General features: G+C 41.0%; 1 protein-coding gene and 1 non-coding gene across 2 annotated transcripts in view; both read right to left on the reverse strand.

Moving 5' to 3' along the window:
- The window catches only part of mybbp1a (MYB binding protein 1a), a 68,802-nt gene that overhangs the window by 34,322 nt on the left and 11,164 nt on the right, over positions 1-23,316 (reverse strand). The window contains exons 7-19 of the mRNA XM_033045941.1: positions 21,870-22,037; positions 20,200-20,317; positions 17,734-18,023; positions 15,594-15,704; positions 13,773-13,898; positions 13,349-13,555; positions 11,104-11,212; positions 10,303-10,399; positions 7,876-8,027; positions 6,845-6,946; positions 6,137-6,319; positions 4,678-4,851; positions 1,574-1,731 (exon numbers count right to left, since the gene is read on the reverse strand). Coding sequence (XP_032901832.1) covers positions 1,574-1,731; positions 4,678-4,851; positions 6,137-6,319; positions 6,845-6,946; positions 7,876-8,027; positions 10,303-10,399; positions 11,104-11,212; positions 13,349-13,555; positions 13,773-13,898; positions 15,594-15,704; positions 17,734-18,023; positions 20,200-20,317; positions 21,870-22,037 — 1,995 coding nt within the window. The remainder of the gene's footprint in view (positions 1-1,573; positions 1,732-4,677; positions 4,852-6,136; positions 6,320-6,844; positions 6,947-7,875; positions 8,028-10,302; positions 10,400-11,103; positions 11,213-13,348; positions 13,556-13,772; positions 13,899-15,593; positions 15,705-17,733; positions 18,024-20,199; positions 20,318-21,869; positions 22,038-23,316) is intronic.
- On the reverse strand, positions 2,010-2,146 carry LOC116989229. The gene has a single exon (XR_004416189.1). It is a non-coding gene; the product is annotated as a small nucleolar RNA SNORA50 (small nucleolar RNA).

A 23,316-nucleotide genomic window follows, 5' to 3' on the forward strand; every position in this document is an offset into this window, starting at 1 on the left:
CTTGAGCTTCTGAAATTGCTCCAACCATGCCCAAAATAAGCTCGTGGAACAGCACCTCATCTTCTCCAAGGACACATTGCAGCACTTGGGAAAAATGTTTTTAAGTTTAACAATTTCAGGTAACCACTCCATATTCTTTCCCATTTAGTTGGTTGAATGGGATATGGCTAAACACTGGAAAATGGGCCTAGCATGATCAGCATGGATGGATTGGGCCAAAAGACCTGTTTCCATGCTGTACATCTTTATGACTTTGACCCCATGACATCAGGGGCTGTGGTGGGTAACCACTAATAACATGGGTATAAATAAAGCAGCTGGTTTGGGCAACAAGTATCTTTTGCACTTTAAGAACAGTCCGATTAGCCGCATTCTCCAGCTTTTTTCTCATTGCTTCCAATAAGTTGTGAGATTCCCTCTAGCTTTATTAGCCACAACCACTTCTGGAAGAGTTAGGAATGAGCAGCTAATGCTGGCTTCTCCACTAATGCCTACGGTATATCTAAAAAAATGAATGTTTTAAATAAAAGATTCAGCTTTCCAATGATTTTCGATAATCCGTGTTATGATAAACAGATTATGCATGAGTATAACACCACCAAATTTCAATGTTTTATACAAGTTTTGTTGCAACACCATTGAATTCATCGTATCAATTGCAAGAGAAAACAATTACTCTGCAACATCAAACCGTTGTGACCAACAACACTTGGCACACCAGGTTTCTGCTTCCCGATGTTGGGGGGGCGTCCAAAACCAGTGGTCACAGCTCAGAATAAGGGGTAGGCCATTTAGGACTGAGATGAGGGGAAATTTTTTCACCCAGAGAATTGTGAATTCTCTGCCACAAAAGGCAGCGGAGGGCAATTCGCTGGATATATTCAAGAGAGAAATAGATGTAGCTCTTAGGGCTAACAGAATCAATGGATAGGGGGCGAAGGCAGGAACGGGGTACTGATTTTGGATGATCAGCCATGATCATATTGAATGGCGGTGCTGGCTCCAAGGGCCGAATGGCTTACTCCTGCACCTATTTTTTATGTTCTATCCTTTCTATGCTTAAATCGCTTCCAAAGACCAGTAGATGTTCATCAAAGTAACATGTTTCGGCAATGGGAGAATAGACCACTTCTTCAACCGCTCATCAATTCACCATAAAGGAACAGAGTTAAATGAGTTTGGGGATGAGACTGAAGTACGGTCCTGACCCGAAACATGGTGGTCCGTCCATTTCCTTTCACAGATGCTGCCTGACCCGATGAGTTTGTCTAGCACAGTTTTTTGCTCAAGGTTCCAACAACTTCAGTCGCTGATGCCTCAAGTTTAGGACTATATTCCAGAAAGCTTGCTGAGATGCTGGAGTTTGTGCTCTGCAGCCACTGACCACTTTAAATAGCATATCAGCAGCATAGGAGCAGCATACAATCGCAATTCCTTTCTTTTACACACTTATCAGGGCCAAGAACACAGGATCAGAGGCTATTTCATGGCAGAATAATTGATGGAAACACAATCAAAGAAAATATAAAATCAAACTGATCCCTAATTTGATTAAGGACATGTAATCACTAACTTGAAGATGTCTGCGGCCTTGCGAAGGTAGTCTTGCTCCTGCTGATTTGAATGAGAGCTCAGGTTTTCTTCAATGATTGCAATCAAAGGCTCAATGATATCGAAGATTAGTGGATTCTCGGGTTGCTTCGCAAGGAAGACTTCAATGAGGTCCAAGACCTGAAGGAAGTCAGAAGAAAATCTATTAGAAATTGCAGAAGAAACCAAAGGAGATTGGGAATACCGAGCCTCAGCATGAAGTGCATCGAGTCATAACTAATTGAAGTTTATTTACAGCCACGTGGGCATCACCAACAAGGTCACCACTTATCACCCATCTCTTGAACATCATGCACTGTGCGGTCATTTCAGAGGAAAGTTAAGGTAAACCAAACCTTGTGGCCCGAAAGTCATATAAATGCCACAATGGTAGGAAAGCCCATTTTCTTAAGAACATGGTATATGACTTGTTCTTAAAAGAGCTCTTCAGTTGGGAGAGCTGAAAATCCCCAGTTATAACAAGCAATTTATTTCGCACTATTGGTTGGCCTGCACAGTTACAGATGAAAACAGCACAGGTTCAAAGGTAGTGCATCACCGAGATGATTTGGAATGGCCATTCTGAGCCAGGAAGTTCAAATGGAAACTTGTAACTCTGTCTGAGTGTTGTCGAATGGTGAGGCAAAACAGGCATCATCCTAGTTGACAGAACGCATACTTCACTATTACTGTTAACCTCTCAACTGAGCAGCCAACTATTAAAAATAGACAAAAAATGCTGGAGAAACGCAGCGGGTGAGGCAGCATCTATGGAGAAAAGGAGTAGGTGACTATTAAATGGAGTTTCTTATTCATAACTGTTCCCTAGATGGTGGTGGCTAATAAATCTAGTGAATATCTAAAAATCCTGATTTCCCCCTAAAATACATTCCTACAACCTCCCCCCCCCCCCCCCCCCCCCCCCCCCCCGCCCCCGCCCCCCCATAGTCCTATGGGGGGTTTTTTCTTGACTGGAGTCCCAATATCTTTTGATATTCATAGTTCCCTTCTTTTACCAACCTTGCCTTTACTCTAACCGGAACTTGCTGGCTCCTTATTTCTCAGTTCTACCCTTATAACATCACTGGACGATTCGCTCAGGAATATCCTAGTACCACTTTGAGGTTCTCCCTAATTAAAAATGCAACCACCAATCCTCTCCTACCTCCATGTCTTTCACTCCTCAGGCAGTGAGCTGCTAGTCCTGCCTCTTCCTCAGCCACATTTCTGTGTTAGCTACAACATCCCAGTTCTATGTTCCTATCTGCGCACTGAGCTCATCTGCCCATACCCATCAGCCTCTTGCATTGAAATAAATGAAATTTAATTCATCAGACTTCCTTTGCTCCCTGCCATGCTCCTGCTTAACCAATGCACTGAAATTACTGTCCCTAACTACTATATTTCCCTCATCTGACTCACAACTGCTTTGCCCCTATACTCCTGCTGTACCCATTTAAAATATTTTGCCTATACAGGTGCACAACCTTTTATCCGAAGATCCAAATAACGAAAACCTCCGAATAGCGGCCATTTTTTCGGTCCTTGAAGAAAGGTCCTTGAAAACGTTCACCGAGGGCGGCCCGCAGAGGTGACAGCGGAACCTCCGGTCGGTCCTCGAAGAAAGGGGAACTAAATCCCCATTCATAAAAGAGAAGGCGAGGGTATATTGCGCGGGAGGGTTAATAATTGACAATATGCTGCTGCCTGCCCGCTGAGTTAAAAAGTTCCCACGGTAGCACGATACACAGTGTTTCGTGAGTCTACCGTGGGAACTTTTTAACTCAGCGGGCAGGTAGCAGCATATTGTCAATTATTAACCCTCCCGCGCAATATATCCTCACCTTCTCTTTTATGAATGGGGATTTAGTTCCCCTTTCTTCGAGGACCGACCGGAGGTTCCGCTGTCACCTCTGCGGGCCGCCCTCGGTGAACGTTTTCAAGCGCAAGCACGGAGATCCCAGATACCCACAGCCAACAGCAGCCCAGCCCAGCCCCGCTCCAACTACAGAGGAACCTGGGTTGCGGATGACGGGGCGCAGCTCGGGCCGTCGTAGGGGCCCATCGGGGAGCGGGTTCCTGTTGGTCCTGACGTCTCCGGCCACCTGCCATCCTCCGGGAACTGTACCGCCCTTGCAGGAGAGTGGGGTTGTTTGCAGTTGCAGAGGGAGGGGGCAAGGGCGGTACAGTTTCCAGTCTCAGATCCAGTCCAGGGGGGTGGCCGGAGACGTCAGGACCAACGGGACACCGACCCCCAGGCCCACTGCAAGCACGGAGATCCCAGAGACCCACAGCCAGCAGCAACTCCAGCCCAGCCCCGCTCCAACTCCAGAGGAACACGTAGGGGCAGAAGCTGATGGTGTGCAAGGTACGTCTTGTTCTTGGGGTGACGGATGAGGGGGCGCAGCTCGGGCTGTGGGCAAACTGCCACTTGTCGCCGTAGCGGCCCATCGGGGAGCGGATTCCTCTGGAGTTGGAGGGGGAGGAGGGTGTTGTGCTGTTTGATCGCCCCCTGCTATCCCAGGGACAGGGAGACACAGCGGCTTTTTAGACTGGTGGGCAATCACTTCCAAAGTTCTGCCCACACAGTCAGTACACCTCTCCTACACTGCATTTCATACAAACATTTATTCTGCAAGAAAAAACTACATTGAAGACTCAAACTCGCGACCGAGTAACTGCCAGGATCGAGGCGCAAACTCGCGACCGAGCTCGGGGATTCAAGAATCCCCGAGCTAGGCCGCCTAAGGGCATGTATGTAGCCCCGCTAGGGTGACATGAGTGCGAGAGGTGATTCAATGCTGCGGGCACATTTACAAATTCAGGAATTCATTCAACACACTGCATTTCATACAGACATTTATTCTGCAAGAAAAAACGACATTGAAGACTCAAACTCGCGACCGAGTAACTGCCGGGATCAAGGCGCAAACTCGCGACCTTGCGGATATGAGCCGAGCACTCTACCACTGACCCAGCCATTAAAATCTACGCTAAAAAAATTCCATTCCGAAGACCGACAAATTCTGAATTACGAAAAGTGTCTGGTCCCAAGGCTTTCGGATAAAAGGTTGTGCACCTGTATACCTTTATTTTAAAATTTTTCCTTAGTGCCTTTTCTTTCATCATTTTTTCCTTCTTGTCTTTTGCGGCCTGAAGTCGTTTCTTGCGTTCAGAGAACAGGGCAGCAATATTCTTGTCCAATGCCATCATTGTTTCATCATCTGCTTCTTCGTCACTGCTGCTCTCACCCTCCTTCGACTGCGAAATAACATAAAAAGCATTTGCAATGACCAAAACCGCAGTTTTATTTCAAAAGGTTACTTTTAGATGGATCTGAGGAGCTAGGGCGCCAACAATTCTAAGCCCAACTCCCACCAAAAGTCAGCTCCACTTTTGTGATTGGACAAGTTGTGTGATTACTCAATTTCTGCCAAGTAAAAAATTCAGCAGGTAGCATCAGATATGCAGTCTGGGTGAGGCATTGATGGTATTCTCCCTTTATATAAAGTCGTCAAGACTGGGAGTCCAAATCATGCTCCACAATTTGAGCCCATACTCCAGGTTACATATTTAACCTATATTGAGGGAATGCTGCATACTCTGAGACAACATCGTCAGGATGAATGGTTAACCAAGTACCTGCCTGCCTTTAAGGAGGTTGAATAACTTGAACTATAGTCAGACATTCTTCCCCAGTGAATGGCAAGTGTTTCTGCTTCAGAGTCACTGCTTGGTTCTCCTCCCATTCCATGGCTTCCAGGGCAGCCAATGCACGGGTCTGCCACAGATGGGGCTGGAGATACATGATGCACTAGACAGGGGGGGTAGTTTTGGAATTGTCATGCTCCTTTAGTTGTTGTGCTGGGTTTCTGCCTGCCGCACTAAGTGCTCCTTTATTTCAAACCAGATTTTCCCATGGGCCTGGAAGGAGATTAAACTTTTTCCCTGAAACATCCTTAAAGCATTTCCTCGGTTCATCTGTCAAACTCTTGCCATGATAAAGTTCAGAAAAGAATCACCATTTCAGGAATGTAGTGATAGGCACCTGAATAACGTGGCTGGCCATCCAAGGTGGCTGATATAATTTGTCCCTTGAAGCTGGGAACGATAGCCGGGGTGGGAACATTGATGTTGCTTTGCTTATCCTTCCTGTTCATTTGGAGTATTTTACAGAGACAGTGCAAGTGGCACCACTCTAATATTTTGATGTACCTACCGTAGGCAGTCCATATCCCACAGGAGGGCAGGAATCACTGTTGCCCGGTAGACCATGACCTCAGCACTGGGTTTGAGAACATGATCTACAAACATCTTTTTCCTTGAACAGCAAAAGCCTACACTGGCACGTTAACAACGTGGGTGAATTTCATCGCCAGTGAAGAAATTACTCCTTTGGCAAACATTCATCCCAAAATTAACATCGCTAAAACAATTGTGTATTTAATATCTGATTTCAGTTTGAGAGTCCTTGCTGATTGATAGATATAAAACAATCGACAAAGTCAAATTTGTAACTTGTCAACTTCCCAACATCAAAACTTACGATAGCGTTGGTTGTCTGCAGGACTTTCATCAATTCCATGCGGAAATTCTCATCTACAGGCTCCTCCCTCTCCTCCTCAGCATCCTCTTCACTTTTGTCCTCATCACTGTCATCAGCACCATCATCATTGTCATTGTTGTCTTCCTCCTCCTCCGACTCATCACTGTCGCTCTCGTCCTCCATCTAGGATAAGCCATCGAACATGCAAAAATTCAGCACTCTCAGAACTTCAGAGAGACACGGATTAAAATAAACCGGACAGATTAAGGATTAAAAAAAACTTTTAAAAATCATAAATTCTATAAAAAATTCTAATGTCATATTTTTAACCTAACATGTACAATAAGCAATACTTAAAACTTTGAAACTACTTGTAAAAATCAATTTGAAAGGTATTGAAGCTGGATCTCAGCCCCTTACTCTGTTATGACGAGTGTCTTGGGAACATCTACACTTCAACAGGAAGCATTGGAGTCACTATTGACTCATATACAGCCTACAGCTGTAGCGAATGGGTATCATTAGAAGTTAAAATACTGATGAACAGGGTCAAACTAATGTCGATATCAAAACCAATTTTTAAAAGCAAGATGCAAGAAGTGACATTAAAATGTACTTGGTACAAGTCATGACCAGTTGAACAAAAAAAACTTCAGCACAGATTGTTGCTTTAAAAATAGTACATAGTAATTCTATAGAGGATCTAACCTCATCGTCATTCGACCAGTCGGCTTTCGTTTGCGATTTCTCAAAGTCTTCAGTTACTATCAAGGCACTCTCTTCACCTTCTTCAGATTCTGGGTTAAAAACCTGTCCAAGGGAAAGAGATTTTAGTACCAATTCAGATGAATGACCAGTGCTCCTTTGGTTTCACCTTGAGGCATCTCGACCAGCAAGACTATACAAACAACATACTTGGGGACAGCTTCTTCCCAAATATCATCTCATATGTTAAGGGTATAGTCCCGATCTACCTAAATGTACCCCTTGCACTTTCCTTTTAACACCAATTTTTCTACAGCAGTAATACTATAATGCTGTAATATTATATTCTGTACTCTGATAATTTTCTCTTTGCACCACCTGTTGTACATATGTATAGCTTGATTTTACTGATGTAGAGTATGATTTGACTGGACAGCACACAAGCAATGCTTTTCACTGAATCTCAGTACACATGACAATAAACTAATACCAAATATACTTGCAATGAGCCTCTCACTATAGGTTTTCAACAGATCTATGAATATATCAATGAACACCAAAAGTCATACCAGCTTAGTGCTATGCAGGATGTTTAGGCCAATGGTTTTGTGTAATGTTTCAGACCATTGATACTACATTCACACTCAATTTACTTTGCCTTTAAAAAAAAGTCTAAGGATTGTTTAAAAGAAACATCCTGACTCTTGAAATCCCAATACCCAGTGAGTGGGATGATTTTCTCAAGTTTCCTACTTCTCAAAGCATTTCAGAGCCAATAAATAAAGTGGTCAATTTAAATTTGGTGGAATGCATTAAATGATTTTTTTCCAAACTGTCTAGGGTACATATTATTGGCCTGAACTGCCAGAGGGTTCATCGTTTTAATGTTGCACCAAATTGGATAAGATGCTCAAATCTCTGTAATGGAACGTGAACCCACTTCTTTCCGACTAAGAGGAGAGTGACACCACCAAGCTGAAAAGAAAAGGAAGAAAAAAAGACATGGATAATGTGAATTATTGGACATTACTCACATCTAGGATGAGTTGCAGTGCTTCCTTTGTCACGTGGGGACAGATTCGCGTAAACATCATGTTTGAGACTTGCCGCATCAAACGATTTGGTTGAGAGAGAAAGGAGAGCAAGATTTCGACCATCACTTCAACCCAATCTGGTTCTTCCTTTCCTAAACATAAAATACAGTTTTAAAAAATGTACAACAACACAATCCTACCGTATGCGAAAATAAACTCATTTTATCAAGTGCTCTCTTTATATAGGAAGTAACAGCAGTCTAATTTCTCAACTCCATTGTCACTTGGTAGGATTGCATTTAGGAAGCCTTGCAGTCACTGAAGAAGCAACCTGACCTGAAACGTCACCCATCCTTTTTCTCTAGCGATGCTGCCTGACCTGCTGACTTTATCCAACAATGTGTCTATCTTCAGAATATACTAGTACCTGCAGTTCCTTTCTACTGTGCCCGGACAGCGATCTGGCTATCCCAGCTTTGCCCAGCAATTCTACCACCCAGAGTTCTACCAACAGTTCTAGTCCTGGTTACAGAATATGGTAATTTCCCCTTTGGATAGCACTTCATCTGATGTTCACCACTGCAAAACCAATCTTAATTATGATTGCAAAAGGAAGCCCTGAAATTGCAAGCCTATCAGATAAGATACCCAATATTATTTCAGCAATGCGCTATATTCTGGGCTTTAGCCTGGTGCCATACAGGATAGAATACAAAGAGTTGCATGTGGAGTTACAGTTGTACAGCGTTCTGCAATGACCTTGTCTGGAGTACTTTGTTCAGTTCCACATTTCGGGAAGCAATGTTTTGGAGGAACTGGTATTGGAGGAAGTGCACTGCTGATTCTCCAGAATAGCACCAAGCTTAAAAAGGTTAAATAATGAGGACAGGTTGCAGAGTCTTGCATTCTCAAGCATAGCAGATTACACTGTGATCTAATCCAGGTGAATAAAATAGTATGATTATTATTTTGTTTGCAGTGGAAGCTCTGAACACAGGTTGGGGGTAGGCATGATTTGAAATTTGCACATTGGGCTAGTCTGAACATTGAACTGATATGAGGAAGCATTTCTTTAGACAGAATAGTAGAAATCTGGAAATTTAACCTGTAAAGAGCCATTGAAGCCAAGAGATAATTTGAAAAGTGATAACCTGACCTAACAAAAAAACTATGAGGGACATGGAAGCAAATCAGATGGAAATGATGCAGATCGGTTCTGATCTAAATTAATGAAAGAACATCATTACATATTTCTGATTGAGGCAGGGAACAATTTCAAAATAATTTACTTCAACAATTAAAATATTTTGGGGATCAGGGTCTCATACCATGTGTTACACCAAAGTACTGAATCATTGCATCAAGAAGGTCTATAGAACAAGGGACCTGTGTTTCAAGATTTCTTTGTCACAGCAGTAATATCATGTCTAAAAGTCTCTTATCAGAAGTTAAAAATTACTATTGATAGGGAATTGGCTTTAGGTTTCGAAGCCCCATTTACCACAAACATTTACAACATAGAAGTGTCCAGACGTTTGCCTCTCAAATAGTGCGAAATATGTCATTACATTTAATACAAGTGCTCTGGTGGCATCCAGTGGTGGTTAATAGGCACTACAAGGCCCAAAGTCTTGCAGTCCTCCAGTAAAGGCAAGGCCTATTCAACACAATAGTTTAGCTCTTGGATGAGCTAAGAACATGAGCAAAGTTAGTCATCAGCCAATCCAGCCTGTTCTATCGTTCAACAGGTTTATGAATAACTTAAGATTGGCCTCATTACCAGTTTCCTGCTCTCTCCCCATACCCTTCAATTCCCTTGTATTTCAAGTCTGTCAATGTCCAGCTTGAGTATGCTCACTGCCACCATCCCCACAGCTCTCTAGAGACTAAAATTCCAAAGGTGCACCCTCAGAGAAGAAATTCCTTCTCATCTCTGAAATGTCCCCAAATTCTGGATTGCTCCTCTGGGGGGGAATCCTTTCAGGAGGATTAACAGGGTGGACAGGAAGAACCTTAAAAATATCAATGAGATAATTTCTCATCCTTTTATTCACCAGGAGTCGCTCAATCTTTCATACACAAATCCCTTCATCCTAGGAATGAACTTGGTGAACCCACGCTGCACTACCTTCCATTCAATCTAGTGAACCTTCTCTGCATTTCCTCCAGATTTCCTAACTCCCACTCAATTCCTTTCTTTTGTGCAGGTCATGGTTCTTGCTGAAAGCATCAATGCTAAACATCTAACACTCCACATGGAAGCAAATCTGACCATTCCCACATAATGAGTTTTCAAAAGGACAGATTGTACACAGTTTTGCTAGTTTTCATTTCACTGTTGCAGTTGAGGACTGAGCACTATCACCAGAATTTTAAAGGCTACAATAATAAAATATGTCAATTGCTGTTGCCATGAGCTGTACTGACTTGTTACGTGCGTTGAATGCTTTTTGATTTTCTTCTGCTCCCATTCCTCCACACACTTGTGCAGGTCACTTAATAGTGCCAGAGAATCCTCTCCAACCTAGAGAGAGGAAAACAAAAAGATGAAGGCAGCAGGGTCAGGGGGATTCAAGAGCATTACTGCCAGGATTTCCATTTACCTGAATTCTTATGGTTTATAATAGTTATTTGTATTGCTTGCCCTTAATTTAGAGAATGCCAAAGTAGCTCATACACATTATTAAATTCATCACATGAAAGACAAGCATTTAATGACGGAATTCATCAGCAAAAGCAATGGAACAAGAATGCAGCAAACAGAAAATGCTCACTGTCATGATGTAAATGAATTTCTCATTTTTATAGAACATGGAACTAATGTGGACATGTGATCGATGGTCGCCGTGGACTCTGTAGTCTGAAGGGCCTCTTTCCATGGTATATCTTTCAAGGCCAACAAATGATGAACTGATGGGATCATCCATGAGGATTGGTGCCCAAGAGCAGTGATTGAAATTAATGTTATGCTTCAGCAAAGAAAGTAATAGCAAATGGAAAGTTGCCTGAAAATCTGAGATGCAGAATAAGATTTAGGCACACAACATTTATGTTAAAAAAAATAATATAGCCACAACTTTTTTTGTAAACTATCATTTCTTGATACATGCATATGTGGTGCAGCTTTACATTACAAAAAAACAAACCAATTACAAACTCTCTTTTGGATCACGATAAAGATCAGGGAATTACAGAGCTCAGTCACATCCATGCATGTACTCCACACACCTTGAAGAGCTGTATGCCAACAAGCAGGAAGAGCAGCTGGAAAGCAGAGGCCTCTTGTTTCTGAGCAGTTTTTGATTTTTTTTGCAGATCTTCTACAGACTGAAGCATTCTAGGATTGAAAAAATGACTTGTGAGCAATAAACGGTCAATTATAACCAAACATGGTAAAGTGGACATCTACTTAGTACAGGTATCCTAAATATGGATAATTTTCACACACTTAAAACCTGAAAAGCCCAGAGAAAATGTCCAAGATATGAAAGAAATGCTTGCTGATATGAACAATCATAGCTCATTTTCACTGGCTGTTTACAGAATGTTTGCAGAGAATGAATCAGTTCACAGTACATAGATTTAACAGCTCCAACAGGTGTGACATTTGTCAATTTGGCACTATATTTTCCCATTGCCTTTAAAGGCAAACCTGCCTTCTTCATTACCCTATCCACCAATGTCACCATATTGAAGGAACAATGAACTTGTACCTCAAGGTCTCTTTACATCTACACTCATAAGGTCTCTGCCATTTATTGTCCGTCCAGCCAGTATTTGATATATCAAAGAGCATTACCTCCCAGGTTCTGTATTAAATTCCATCTGCCACCACTCCCCCCCAATTCTCCAGCCAATTCATGTTCCGCGGTATACTTTGATAACCTTCTTCACTTTTTACAGCTTCAAGTTTCCTGTCATTGCAAACTTACTGATCAGATCACCCAAATTCTCATGCAAGTCATTTATGTACATGAACAATAAATGTCCCAACACTTGTCTGGCTATAAATGTATAGCCAGTCAGTACACCACTGGCTATAAACTTTCAGTCTGAAAAACAATCCTTTACCATTACCTTCTGCCTCCTATCACCCAGCCAATTTTTAATCTAGTTTGACAACAATGGAGCCTCATGACTTGGCCTAGAAAGTCTGGGCTACTTGTTTTCCAGAAAGTCTGGTCCGATGAAATTGGACGACCAATTATACCATTAATGGGGTACTTACTTCATGTTAGTGGGAATGCTGCTATTATAAACAGTTAGGAGAAGCAAGGTAATCCTGAGTATTAGGGGAAAAAAGGCATAAAGATCCCATGTACTTTAACCTTCTGGTATTGCCAAGCGTATAGAATCTTATCAAATGCCTTGCTCAAGTCCATATACACTATGTCTGTGGCCCTGCCTTTATCAACTTTATTAATTACATCTATAAAATATTCGGGCTTGAGACAGGATTTTCCCTGTTGACCCCTCCTAATCAGTTCCTGCTTTCCAAATGAAAATAAATCCTGTCACTTAGATTTTTTGCCATTACTATCGATAAAGACGCAAGGCTGACTGGTGTGTAGTTTTCTGGCTTATCTCTATTGTCCTTTTTGAATAAAGGGATAATATGTGTTATCCTCCAGTCTTCTGATATATCATCTGATGCTAACGAAGATGCAAATGTCTCCAGGGCCCTAGCAGTCTCTTCCCTTGCTTCCCATGGCATCTTGGAATAGATCCCATCAGGCCCAAGCGATTTATTCACCTTAATGGGTGCCAATATTCTTAACACTTCCTCCTTCCTGATACAAACATGTTGCAGAATATCAGCATATCCCCTACTCTTCTTCCTCCACATCTACCTGGTGAACACTGATGAGAATTATTCATTTAGGATCCCACTTATATCCCCTTGCTCATCAAAACAGATTTTCCTGTTCGTCCCTGAAGAAGCCTGCCTTTTCCCTAGCTATCCTCCTGATTCTAAAATACTTGGAAAAAAATTTGAGTTCTGCATAAATCCTGCTTGCCACAGACTTTTCATCATTCTTTTTTGCCCTCAGAACCCCGTTCTCAAGTCATCTTCGGTATCCCATATAATCCAAATAACTAATTTGATATCAATTGCCTGTATAACTTCCTACATTTCATGAGATGCAATTGTTGTAGCTTCACTAGAAACAGCTTGGCTAGACGTAGCTAATTCTGGAATGCAGGTACAAAGTTGTATAGTGCAGGTTTTCACAAACACCAAACTAAATAACCTAATCTTCTATGTTAACTATGTAATGAATACTGCAACATGAATTGGTGAATAATGCAAGCAGCAGAGCAAATATTATTGACAAAGTAATACTGAATAAAAACATATTCATCCAGTAGTGATACTCAAGGACAGTATCCAGAAATAATTGTATAAAGGCAGGATAGGAGCTCAGATAAATGACTTCCTGCTGACCAATTTAATTAAATTTGTGTTACATACCGATCCCAGGCTTTTCTCTGGATTTGCGTGAAGGGTTTAACAGCTTGGACAGACCTTTCCTGTGACAACAGGACACTTGCATATTGAACCAAACAGTAGATCCACAGATTCCCATCCGCTGTAACACCGAACACACGCTTCTGATTCTTGTCCCCCAATTCTGCAGAGTCGCCCAATGGAGGCAGGGAATTCAGGTGGTTCAATAGACTAGGAACATGAAGAAGAAAAACACACCGATTAAACAATATGCCACAGGGTTAGCAACACACTTTCATCTGTCATCAGTAATTTCAGCAGAAGATGAAAGGCAATTTAATCCTATTTTAGGAAATCCAAATATAGGTGATAAAAGCTGTACTTTTTAAAACATGCACCACAGTGGCAAACCAAACTCAATACACAACATTAATATCCCAATATTTACCAAAAGAAGGAGCTTTCCATCATATCCCGTGTCTTTTCATCCAGAGGAATGGTCAGCGTGACTTCAGTCTCGGGAATATCAGATGTATAACGTTTAGCTCCGAAGAAAGCATGGAAGAAAATAAACCTAGATCCAAAGCAAAATTAGTATTAATGTGAACAGTTGAAAAGGAGGGGGAGAAAACACATGGGAATGAGAGAAAGAAAGAAGAATGGGAGATGGGAGAGCAAGGAGTGCGTTGTAGGGTTGAGAGGGGATGTGAGAGAAGGAGAATCATTCAGTGGCAGATAGGCAAACAGAGCTGGGATGCGAGTGTGAAGTTAGGCAGAGGCAGAGGTATGAGCTCGATGGGAGAAGCGGGCGAAGGAAGAGAGCTGGTTTTGGGAAGGTAGTGGGGAAAAAAGAAACGGGGATGAAGCAGGAAGTGGAGCAGGGCAGAGGTTGGGAGGGATGTGGGGTCAAAAATTGGGGAGCGCTGTAAGGTAAAGATTGAATAGTGAAACGACTTTCTTCCTAGAAGGATAGTCGTGCACCAGATCTTTAATGACAATCGGATAGTTTCATGATTACCTCGGATCGTAAAAACAATATGCAACGAGACCTGGGTGTCATGGTACACCAGTCATTAAAAGTAGGAATGCAGGTGCAGCAGGCAGTGAAGAAGGCGAATGGTATGTTAGCATTCATAGCAAAAGGATTTGAGTATAGGAGCAGGGAGGTTCTACTGCAGTTGTACAGGGTCTTGGTGAGACCACACCTGGAGTATTGCGTACAGTTTTGGTCTCCTAATCTGAGGAAGGACATTCTTGCCATAGAGGGAGCACAGAGAAGGTTCACCAGACTGATTCCTGGGATGTCAGGACTTTCATATGAAGAAAGACTGGATAGACTCGGTTTGTGCTCGCTAGAATTTAGAAGATTGAGGGGGGGATCTTATAGAAACTTACAAAATTCTTAAAGGGTTAGACAGGCTAGATGCAGGAAGATTGTTCCCGATGTTGGGGAAGTCCAGAACAAGGGGTCACAGTTTAAGGATAAGGGGGAAATCTTTTAGGACCGAGATGGGGAAAACATTTTTCACACAGAGAGTGGTGAATCTCTGGAATTCTCTGCCACAGAAGGTAGTTGAGGCCAGTTCATTGGCTATATTTAAGAGGGAGTTAGATGTGGCCCTTGTGGCTAAAGGGATCAGGGGGTATGGAGAGAAGGAAGGTACAGGATACTGAGTTGGATGATCAGCCATGATCATATTGATCATAAAGAACTCAGTTCTTTAGTAACTTGTCAGTTTCTTTGTTGAACTAAATTAAGGCGCATGTTGCAATCAAAAGAGCTTGAACAATTGGTTGGGAAGAAAGCCAAACTGTAAGAAAGACGACTGCGCCTCCTTTTCAAGAGCAGCCAGCTCGAAGGGCCGAATGGCCTACTCCTGCACCTATTTTCTATGTTTCTATATCATTGCATGTATAAGAAAAAAGTCTTGCATTAGCCCAGCAGGTCCTACACTTCTCCAGAGATATCTCCTTGCTTCTCCAGAAGTGAGGGCCTAACTAATTAAGTTGACTTGCAAAGAAAGAGCATCTTCACATTTATTTTGTCTTTTTTATTTTTTAGCTCTGATGAAAGATTAAAGATCTGAAACTTTAACTCTTTTTCTCTCTCTCTACAGATGTTGCCCAATCTGATGAGCATCCCCAGCATTCTCTATCTTATTTCAAATTTTCAGCACAGGTAATAATTTTCTTTTGGGAATTGTATTTATTACAAAGAAATGCTGCAAGACTTTATGGCACAATCTCCCCTCAATATAGCCTTACTCACCTGGCAATATCCATCACCAGATCCTCCTCTTTCTTCGCTTGCCAATTGTCCACAATCGAGATCAGACGGGCGACAATCCATGACCTCAGTCGTATCACTGAGTGCTGAGTTCTGCAAAACGCCATATATAAGGCCAGTGTGAACAGTCTCATCATGGTTCTTCATTACAAAACTCTTCCCTAATTACCTAAAGATAGATCAATTCTGTACTTGTTGGCTACCTGGGAGTAACCACATAGGACACCAAACAACATGATAGTGGACAGTCAAGGTACCTCCCAACTCTGCCATCCCTTTCCACCCATCCCAAATTCTACCCATCCCAGATTAACACTTTAATTTACATTTTCTCGGATGAATTCTAATCTAGCCACCAGAATTACGAAATTAGATCTTGGTGGTGCAAATAACCAAATGTTGTAAATCTCTCTTCTAGGTTGAAACCAGTGGAAAAAAGAAAATGGGATAAACAGGATGAAATTTTCACTGTCTTTCTGCTCTTTCATTCGTCAAATTTCACCTATTTGCTCAAAGATTATCATGCTCTGCACTTCCAAATCTCACCTAGTGGTCTGTCTTCCTTTATAGTCTTCACAACACAATCACTATCCCTATCTTGTCAAACAGAAGTTGCTGGAAACGTGCAAGTCAGCATGCATCCAAATAGAACATGTAAACCCGTTACAGGAGCTCCCCAAGTTACGAACACCCGACTTGTAGAAATCCAGCTTTTCAGAAATTCTCCCCCAGAAATGTTTAAAATAATTTTTCAAGATAGAAAAGCTAGTTACAGAAATACATACATTTTCAGGAATTATTGAATAAGGGTAACTGCTAGTTAATTCAAAAGACGAGTCAGACATCAAAACTAAAAACGTTTCAACAAACCAAAGAAATTTCCTCGACTACAGTATAATAATCGGGAAAAAATTAATATTAAAATTTTGGAAAGGCCCTACAACCCCCACAATTAAAATGTGGATTACGGAAATGTCGGAGACCCTATACTTAGAAAGAATTAGACTTGTCTTAATGGACAAACAAGATATTTTCGATAAAATCTGGGCTCCATTCATTAACTATCTGAAGGGATAGATTGGCACAGCACGCGGACCCAACTGAAACTTGAACTCAGGATCAGATGGAAAGCTATACTTTATAATCTACGAACCTATCTCCATTGACGTATTACAGGTAACCCATTCCACCTCCTCTGTTTTTCTGGTTTTTTTTAATTTGTAACTTTCTACCCTCTTTTTCTCTCTCTTTCTATAAAAAATAAAAGCACTAGAAGCAGAAGTAATTGATAATTGAAAATTTTAATAATGTATGACTGATGTATATGAAAAGTTTTTTTACTATAATATGTAACTATACTTTATAATATGTCTACTTCTAGTAAAAATATTAAAAAAAAAAAAAACTAAAAACGTTTACATGTAGCCTTCTGCTTCAGAGTGGGAGATTTGCTTTGGAAACTGACATGGCAATATCTTCTATCGATACTTAAACTATATTCACCATCCACTGACATCTTAAGGCTATCAAAACTAGCCATTGGATATGGGGCATTCTGATACTGTAACTAAACTTTCACGTTAAATCGACCCTCATTGAAATTGCTTGTTTCTGATGCAACAAAAAAATCTCTTACAAATGCACAAAAACTTTCAGATGTCTCAATTAGAATGTGATAGAGATGAAGTAAAATACAGCTTGGAGCCTTCAAATTGGATCTTTCTGTTCCTAGTCTTAGTCTTAACATGGATTATTTAAAAAAAACTCAAACCAATGTCCTTAATGTTTTGAGGATTTTAAGTTTCTAAAGAGGCTCAAAGTTAAGAGTCAAGAGTGTTTTATTGTCATATGTTCCAGATAGAACAATGAAATTTTTACTTGCTGCAGCACAACAGAATATGTAAACAAATAGTACACTGTAAAAATTCATAAACTCTTCAGATATCTGTCATTGGATATTACCCCTTATTAGACAATGTACAAACTGCAAAATGAAATTGAAAATGTTTTCTTATTCATGGATCACGTGCATTCAGATGGTGTTCCTTGCCCATCTAATGCCATCTTTTGCTTCATAATGGCATAACAATACAGTTTGCCAAAATTGTTCCAAGCAACTCACCTGTCAATTGCCTGCTTGTTCTCTTTCTGCCGCTTGGTAATGAATTCTGTGCAAATGTCGAAATCTGGGCTGGTGAACATGTTTTTCAACCAATCGACGTATTTCACCAAAACTGAGGACTGCAAACGACAGACTACTTTCCAGTAGCTGGGAATTACGGGGTGACCATAGTTAGTGAGGCTCGAAAAACCTTTTATCACCATGAATTGTTTTGCCTCATCCTGGGTGCTTTCAAGGAATGAATCAACCAAGTTTGTCATTTCAGATCCAAATCTGAACCTTTTTGGGAGCTGAAAAATATATTAAATCATCTTCAGTTGGTGAACAAGTCCCCGTAATAAACAGCCCTCTCCCACAGCAACCAAAGTAAGTCCACCATCACTGAACTAGAACTGTGTTCTACATCATCAAATCAAAGCTACAAAATCTAAAAATCACAAGTAATTTTTAAATCTTTAAATTAATTCCCTTTCAAACAATGCCCCACAGGATTACATATCATCCACACAGGACTGGTGCTTATAAGCTTGGCAAAAGAAGTAGATTTTAAGGAGCAATGGTTGAAGATTCAACCCAGCTCAAAAAAACAGTACAAGAATCATAAGCTCAGTTAATACAAGCTGCTGCAATGTTGGAGCATGATAGCCTCCTGCGGTTGTGTCTGAGTTGTGTCAATTGGTTCAGATCACGCTAGTTAGATCAACAGCAGCCCACATGGGCAGTTAAGTACAACACACAGATTAACCAAGCTAACAGTTGTACCACAATGTGCAGCCACTAAGTGGTCAAACGATCCTCATTCTGCTTGGAACAAAACCCAATTTACATCATGGATGTACAGCCAAAGATGAGCCATAAATACCACAAGGCAAAACCTGAATGAACATTGAATGCATTTTTGTGCCTCTGTGGACCCATAAGACTTTATTAATTGCCTTTGATTTTAAGGCTGTTATCAACAATCAATGATCAAGGATCCAACAGCCAGGATTTGCCATCGCAACAGAATAAAACTGACAACTATTCTGAACTATAATAGAATTCTGAATCCACACACAGTCCAAAAGCCTTCACAGGGTGCTCTGCTTTCCAGACTTCACCAGCCTAGCAGATGGAAATAAGAAAGCCTGCCAACAATTTCAGGTAGCTACTAAGTGTTCTCTTTGGAAAATACCGTGAAGATTATGCACTTAGGCACAGGAGGTTGGAGAGAGTTTTTAGTTTGCACTGTCTATTTAGCATGTGCTGCCCTGCAAAGGCCCCAATGATTCAAGGAGAGTGACCCTGTCCAGGTTGAAGGTGGTGGTGAAGAAGGTTGTGCCCAGTTGTAGTTTAGGTCGTAGAGATGATGTACTGACCATTCTTTGTGCCACCAAGTCAGAAAGATTCAAGGATTAGTTGGATGTACCATCATAAAACACTAACCCTAAAAATGTAATTTTATGTATATGAACTGTAATAACATTAATAGTTTAAAATAAACCAAACATTTTATGTGCTCTATATTTCAAAAGTTTATATTTTAGGTTCAAACTTATGTATTTTATTGTCTTTTTTATTGCACAATAAAACATAATTGGGTTCTTAGTTCTGTTAACTGGAATTTTCACTGCACATGAAAAATAAATGGTTTGGCCATTTACTTGTGCAGGAAGGAATTGCAGATAGGAACATAGAAAATAGGTGCAGGAGGAGGCCATTCGGCCCTTCGAGCCAGCACCGCCATTCATTGTGATCATGGCTGATCATCCCCTATCAATAACCCGTGCCTGCCTTCTCCCCATATCCCTTGACTCCACTAGCCCCTAGAGCTCTATCTCTCTTAAATCCATCCAGTGATTTGGCCTCCACTGCCCTCTGTGGCAGGGAATTCCATAAATTCACAACTCTCTGGGAGAAAAAGTTTTTTCTCACCTCAGTCTTAAATGACCTCCCCTTTATTCTAAGTGTGGCCCCTGGTTCTGGACTCGCCCAACATAGGGAACATTTTTCCTGCATCTAGCTAGTCCAGTCCATTTATAATTTTATATGTTTCTATAAGATACCCCCTCATCCTTCTAAACTCCAGTGAATACAAGCCTAGTCTTTTCAATCTTTCCGCATATGACAGTCCCGCCATCCCAGGAACCAATCTAGTGAACCTACGCTGCACTGCCTCAATCACAAGGATGTCCTTCCTCAAATTAGGAGACCAAAACTGTACACAATACTCCAGATGTGGCCTCACCAGAGCCCTATCAAATATCTCTACATGTCTCTGTTTTTAAACGCGAGTGGACCAAAAATATTCGAAGTGCCTGAAGTAGCAGGATCACCTCCCTGCCTTACATAATGCTGTTCAAGCGGAGCCACTCTTCTTATTTATTACAATATTCAATTGCATCCACAATATTAGTCTAGAAATGGCGAGATGCTGCAGAAAATCAAAAATTCTGATGCTAATCATCATAACAGAGAAGACTATACCTGAGCTATAACCACATGGTCCCCATAGTGCCTCATCACTTCTCCTGTGAGAACAAGGTTGAGCTGCGACAGACTTAGCAACGGCAACGAGGCACCAAGTAACCGGAAACAAAAGTAGCTGATTAAAAGAGAATATAAGAGATTACAAAGAGAACATTGTTACATTGAGATCTAACAAATCAATTCAACAGCAGGACTGAAACACAAAACAAAATAATTTCTGTTCAAAGGAAATCGCCAAAGAACTGCAACATTTAACAGCAGCTGCAAAATATACTGTTAAAGTAGATAATCAATACTGAGAGCCTTGATAGCAGGAGAAAGGCCAACTGATGCAGGAGTAGTTAAAACTGGGTACGCAACAGGCCATTATTCAAGAAGCAAACAGATGGCAAAAGATCCATTCCCTCCAGATGCTGCCTGACCCTCTGAGTTATTCCAGCAGTTTACACATTGCGCAAGAGTCCAGCATCTGCAGTTCCTCGTGTCTCCAGATGTCTACAAAATTATAGGAATGGAATGGGTTACAGACATGGGTGATGTGAGACCAAGGAAACTAACCAGAAAGGGTACGAATTTTCATACTGAGCTGTTGCCAGATTGTTAAATAGCTTTGCTCAATGAGAACAGGGCAATGCATGAACAGGACTTCATGCACGTTGGATGTAGGCAAAAGAGTTCAAGTATATTGCTATTGGGAGGAAATGAGCTGGAATAGTCGAGTTTGAAAGTGGAAACCTCATGGATGCGCTCTAAAGCAGTGTTTCGAGGTGCACATCTTTGTTTTTGTGATGAATATCTGGTGCTATTCATTGAAAATACAATATTGCAATTTACGGAGGAATTGAACCTAGCACAAATGCCTGTGCCATTTGAGGCAATATACTGACCTTCGACCCATAAAATTGGTTCTCTTTAGGTCCCCGAAAAGTAAGTGGTTAAATAGAGAACTGGGCCTCAGTTAGCGGCCTTCTGCAGCTTTTGTGATCTACAAACCTGTGCGTTTTGCATCAACTGTATAGTCTGGCATATGGGAACTTTTACACAAAAGTATATTAAACTAAATTAGATTTATGTTAAAAAACTTAATTTTTAAACTGTCGCTAAAGGCGAGTCTAAAACTAGTGAACACAAAGTTAAAGTGAAAGGGGAAAGATTTAATAGAGACCTGAGCCGCAAGCTTTTCGCACAGAGGACTGTGGGTAATATGCAACAAGCTGCTAGGTGAAGTAGTGGAGGCAAGTGCAAAGTTTAAGAGACATTTGGACAAGTTGGATAGAAAAGATTTAGAGTAATATGGACCAAATGCAGGCAAATGAAACAAGCTCAGGAAGGTACCTGGTTCAGTTTAGACAAGTTGGGCGGCAGGGCACATTGCCATGCTGTCTGACTATCTCTATGTGGAAGGGGAAAAAAATAGGAAATGTCTCAAGTAGTATGGAAGGCAGGAGAGATTTATGGTGTCATACAAAAGATGGTGATAATGGAGATAACTGTGTAGAAATTATCTTGCCTTTCCTAAATTACAACACTGATTGCACTTCAAAAGTATTTAAATGCCTAAAACTGTCGAGAAGTGGAGTTCACAACAGGTGCAAGGTAAATGCAAACATCTCCTTTGATAGCTGCAGCCATTTTGGCTGCACATCAATGCTATGAATATAACATACCTGGTGGGCCCAGAGGGCTCTTTGAGCAAGCCATTCTCCACCACGTCCTTCCAGAACATTTCAAATGTACCCTCCTGTAAGGTAACACGCACCAGGTCCAGAGCAAGCGGCGGAAGAGTTTGATCTTTCTTCACAGACCTAGCAGCAACTTTCAGCAACTCAATTAACCTGCATCAAAAGAAAAGGTTGGTGTAAAATATGGAATCCATGCAGACAGATTTGAGCATTATTGCCAATAGTACGTACACCTTTGGATGGACAGGTGCAAAGATCTTACGAGACACACAGATACTATTACTGTGGGCTTGGTGTAGAGATTAGCGGTGATATCTTTGCTTTCCATGGAACAGTGAGAATTAAGGGAAGATTTAAAATACAGCAAAAAAAAAGCAGAAATCTATAAAAACTCAGGAGGGAGAAAATTGATTGAGAAAAACAAAAAATAAAAGATAAATAAAAAGGAAGTCAATGGCTAGGGTAGTTACAAGACCACAAGTGCAACCTTCACGTGTTCCGCCCTGTTTCCAACTAATGCAATCAACCCGACGGGGAAGACCACAGTGAGTATGGCCAGTGAATTATTACATATCTGCCATCTCTTTGTTTTCCATCAACTCAATTTTTTCCATCAGTCTGCACTGTGGAGGACATTGCAATATTTCCACAAAATAACAGACATTCTAATATAAAATATCAGGGAGGAACTTGTAAAAAAGTTTTTAGATCACAAGAGATAAAGTAGAGGAAAAACTCACAGGGATAAACATGGATAGATGGATGAGCTAATGGCAAGACAAGTAGTCTAAACCCAAAGGTTTTAAAGGAAATGTCCACCGAGAGAATGGAACTATCGGTTAAAATTTCACAGAACGTGCTGAATTAAGGAAGAGTATCAGTAAATTGCCAATGTGACCCTTCTTCGAAAGAGAGGAATAAGGCAAGGAACTACAGACCAGTTCGTTCGATATCTGTTGTTGGCAAGATGCTAGACAATAATCTTAGAGGAAACAGCTAATCACTTAGGAAGCTGAATATCATCAAACTGCTTTATAAACGGTAAATGTGTTTTAGATTTGAGTTAATTTTTGGGGTATATGGAAAGAGGGCATTGTCACATATTTACTCAAAACTTTACTCATTTGGTTATTCCATTCTTCTATTTAAATATTCTTTTCCATCACAATCTTGCACCCTTCTGCCGTTTTGCACTTGCCATTATATTTATTGTCGTATTTATCATTACAGTGTGTATACGGTTTACTTTTGCGAGCTTCATGTAGACAAAGAATTTCATTGCATCCTCATGTATATGACAATAAACTAATCAAATCTAAAAAGTAACTTGTACATGGATTTACATTTTCAAAAGGCATTTGAGAGCTGCTACATAAGAGGCTGGTGCATATATTTAAAGCTCAAGTAATTGGAAGAAATGTGTTGACATGAT

Source organism: Amblyraja radiata, chromosome 28 (genome assembly GCF_010909765.2).
Source record: "Amblyraja radiata isolate CabotCenter1 chromosome 28, sAmbRad1.1.pri, whole genome shotgun sequence".
NCBI lineage: Eukaryota > Metazoa > Chordata > Chondrichthyes > Rajiformes > Rajidae > Amblyraja > Amblyraja radiata.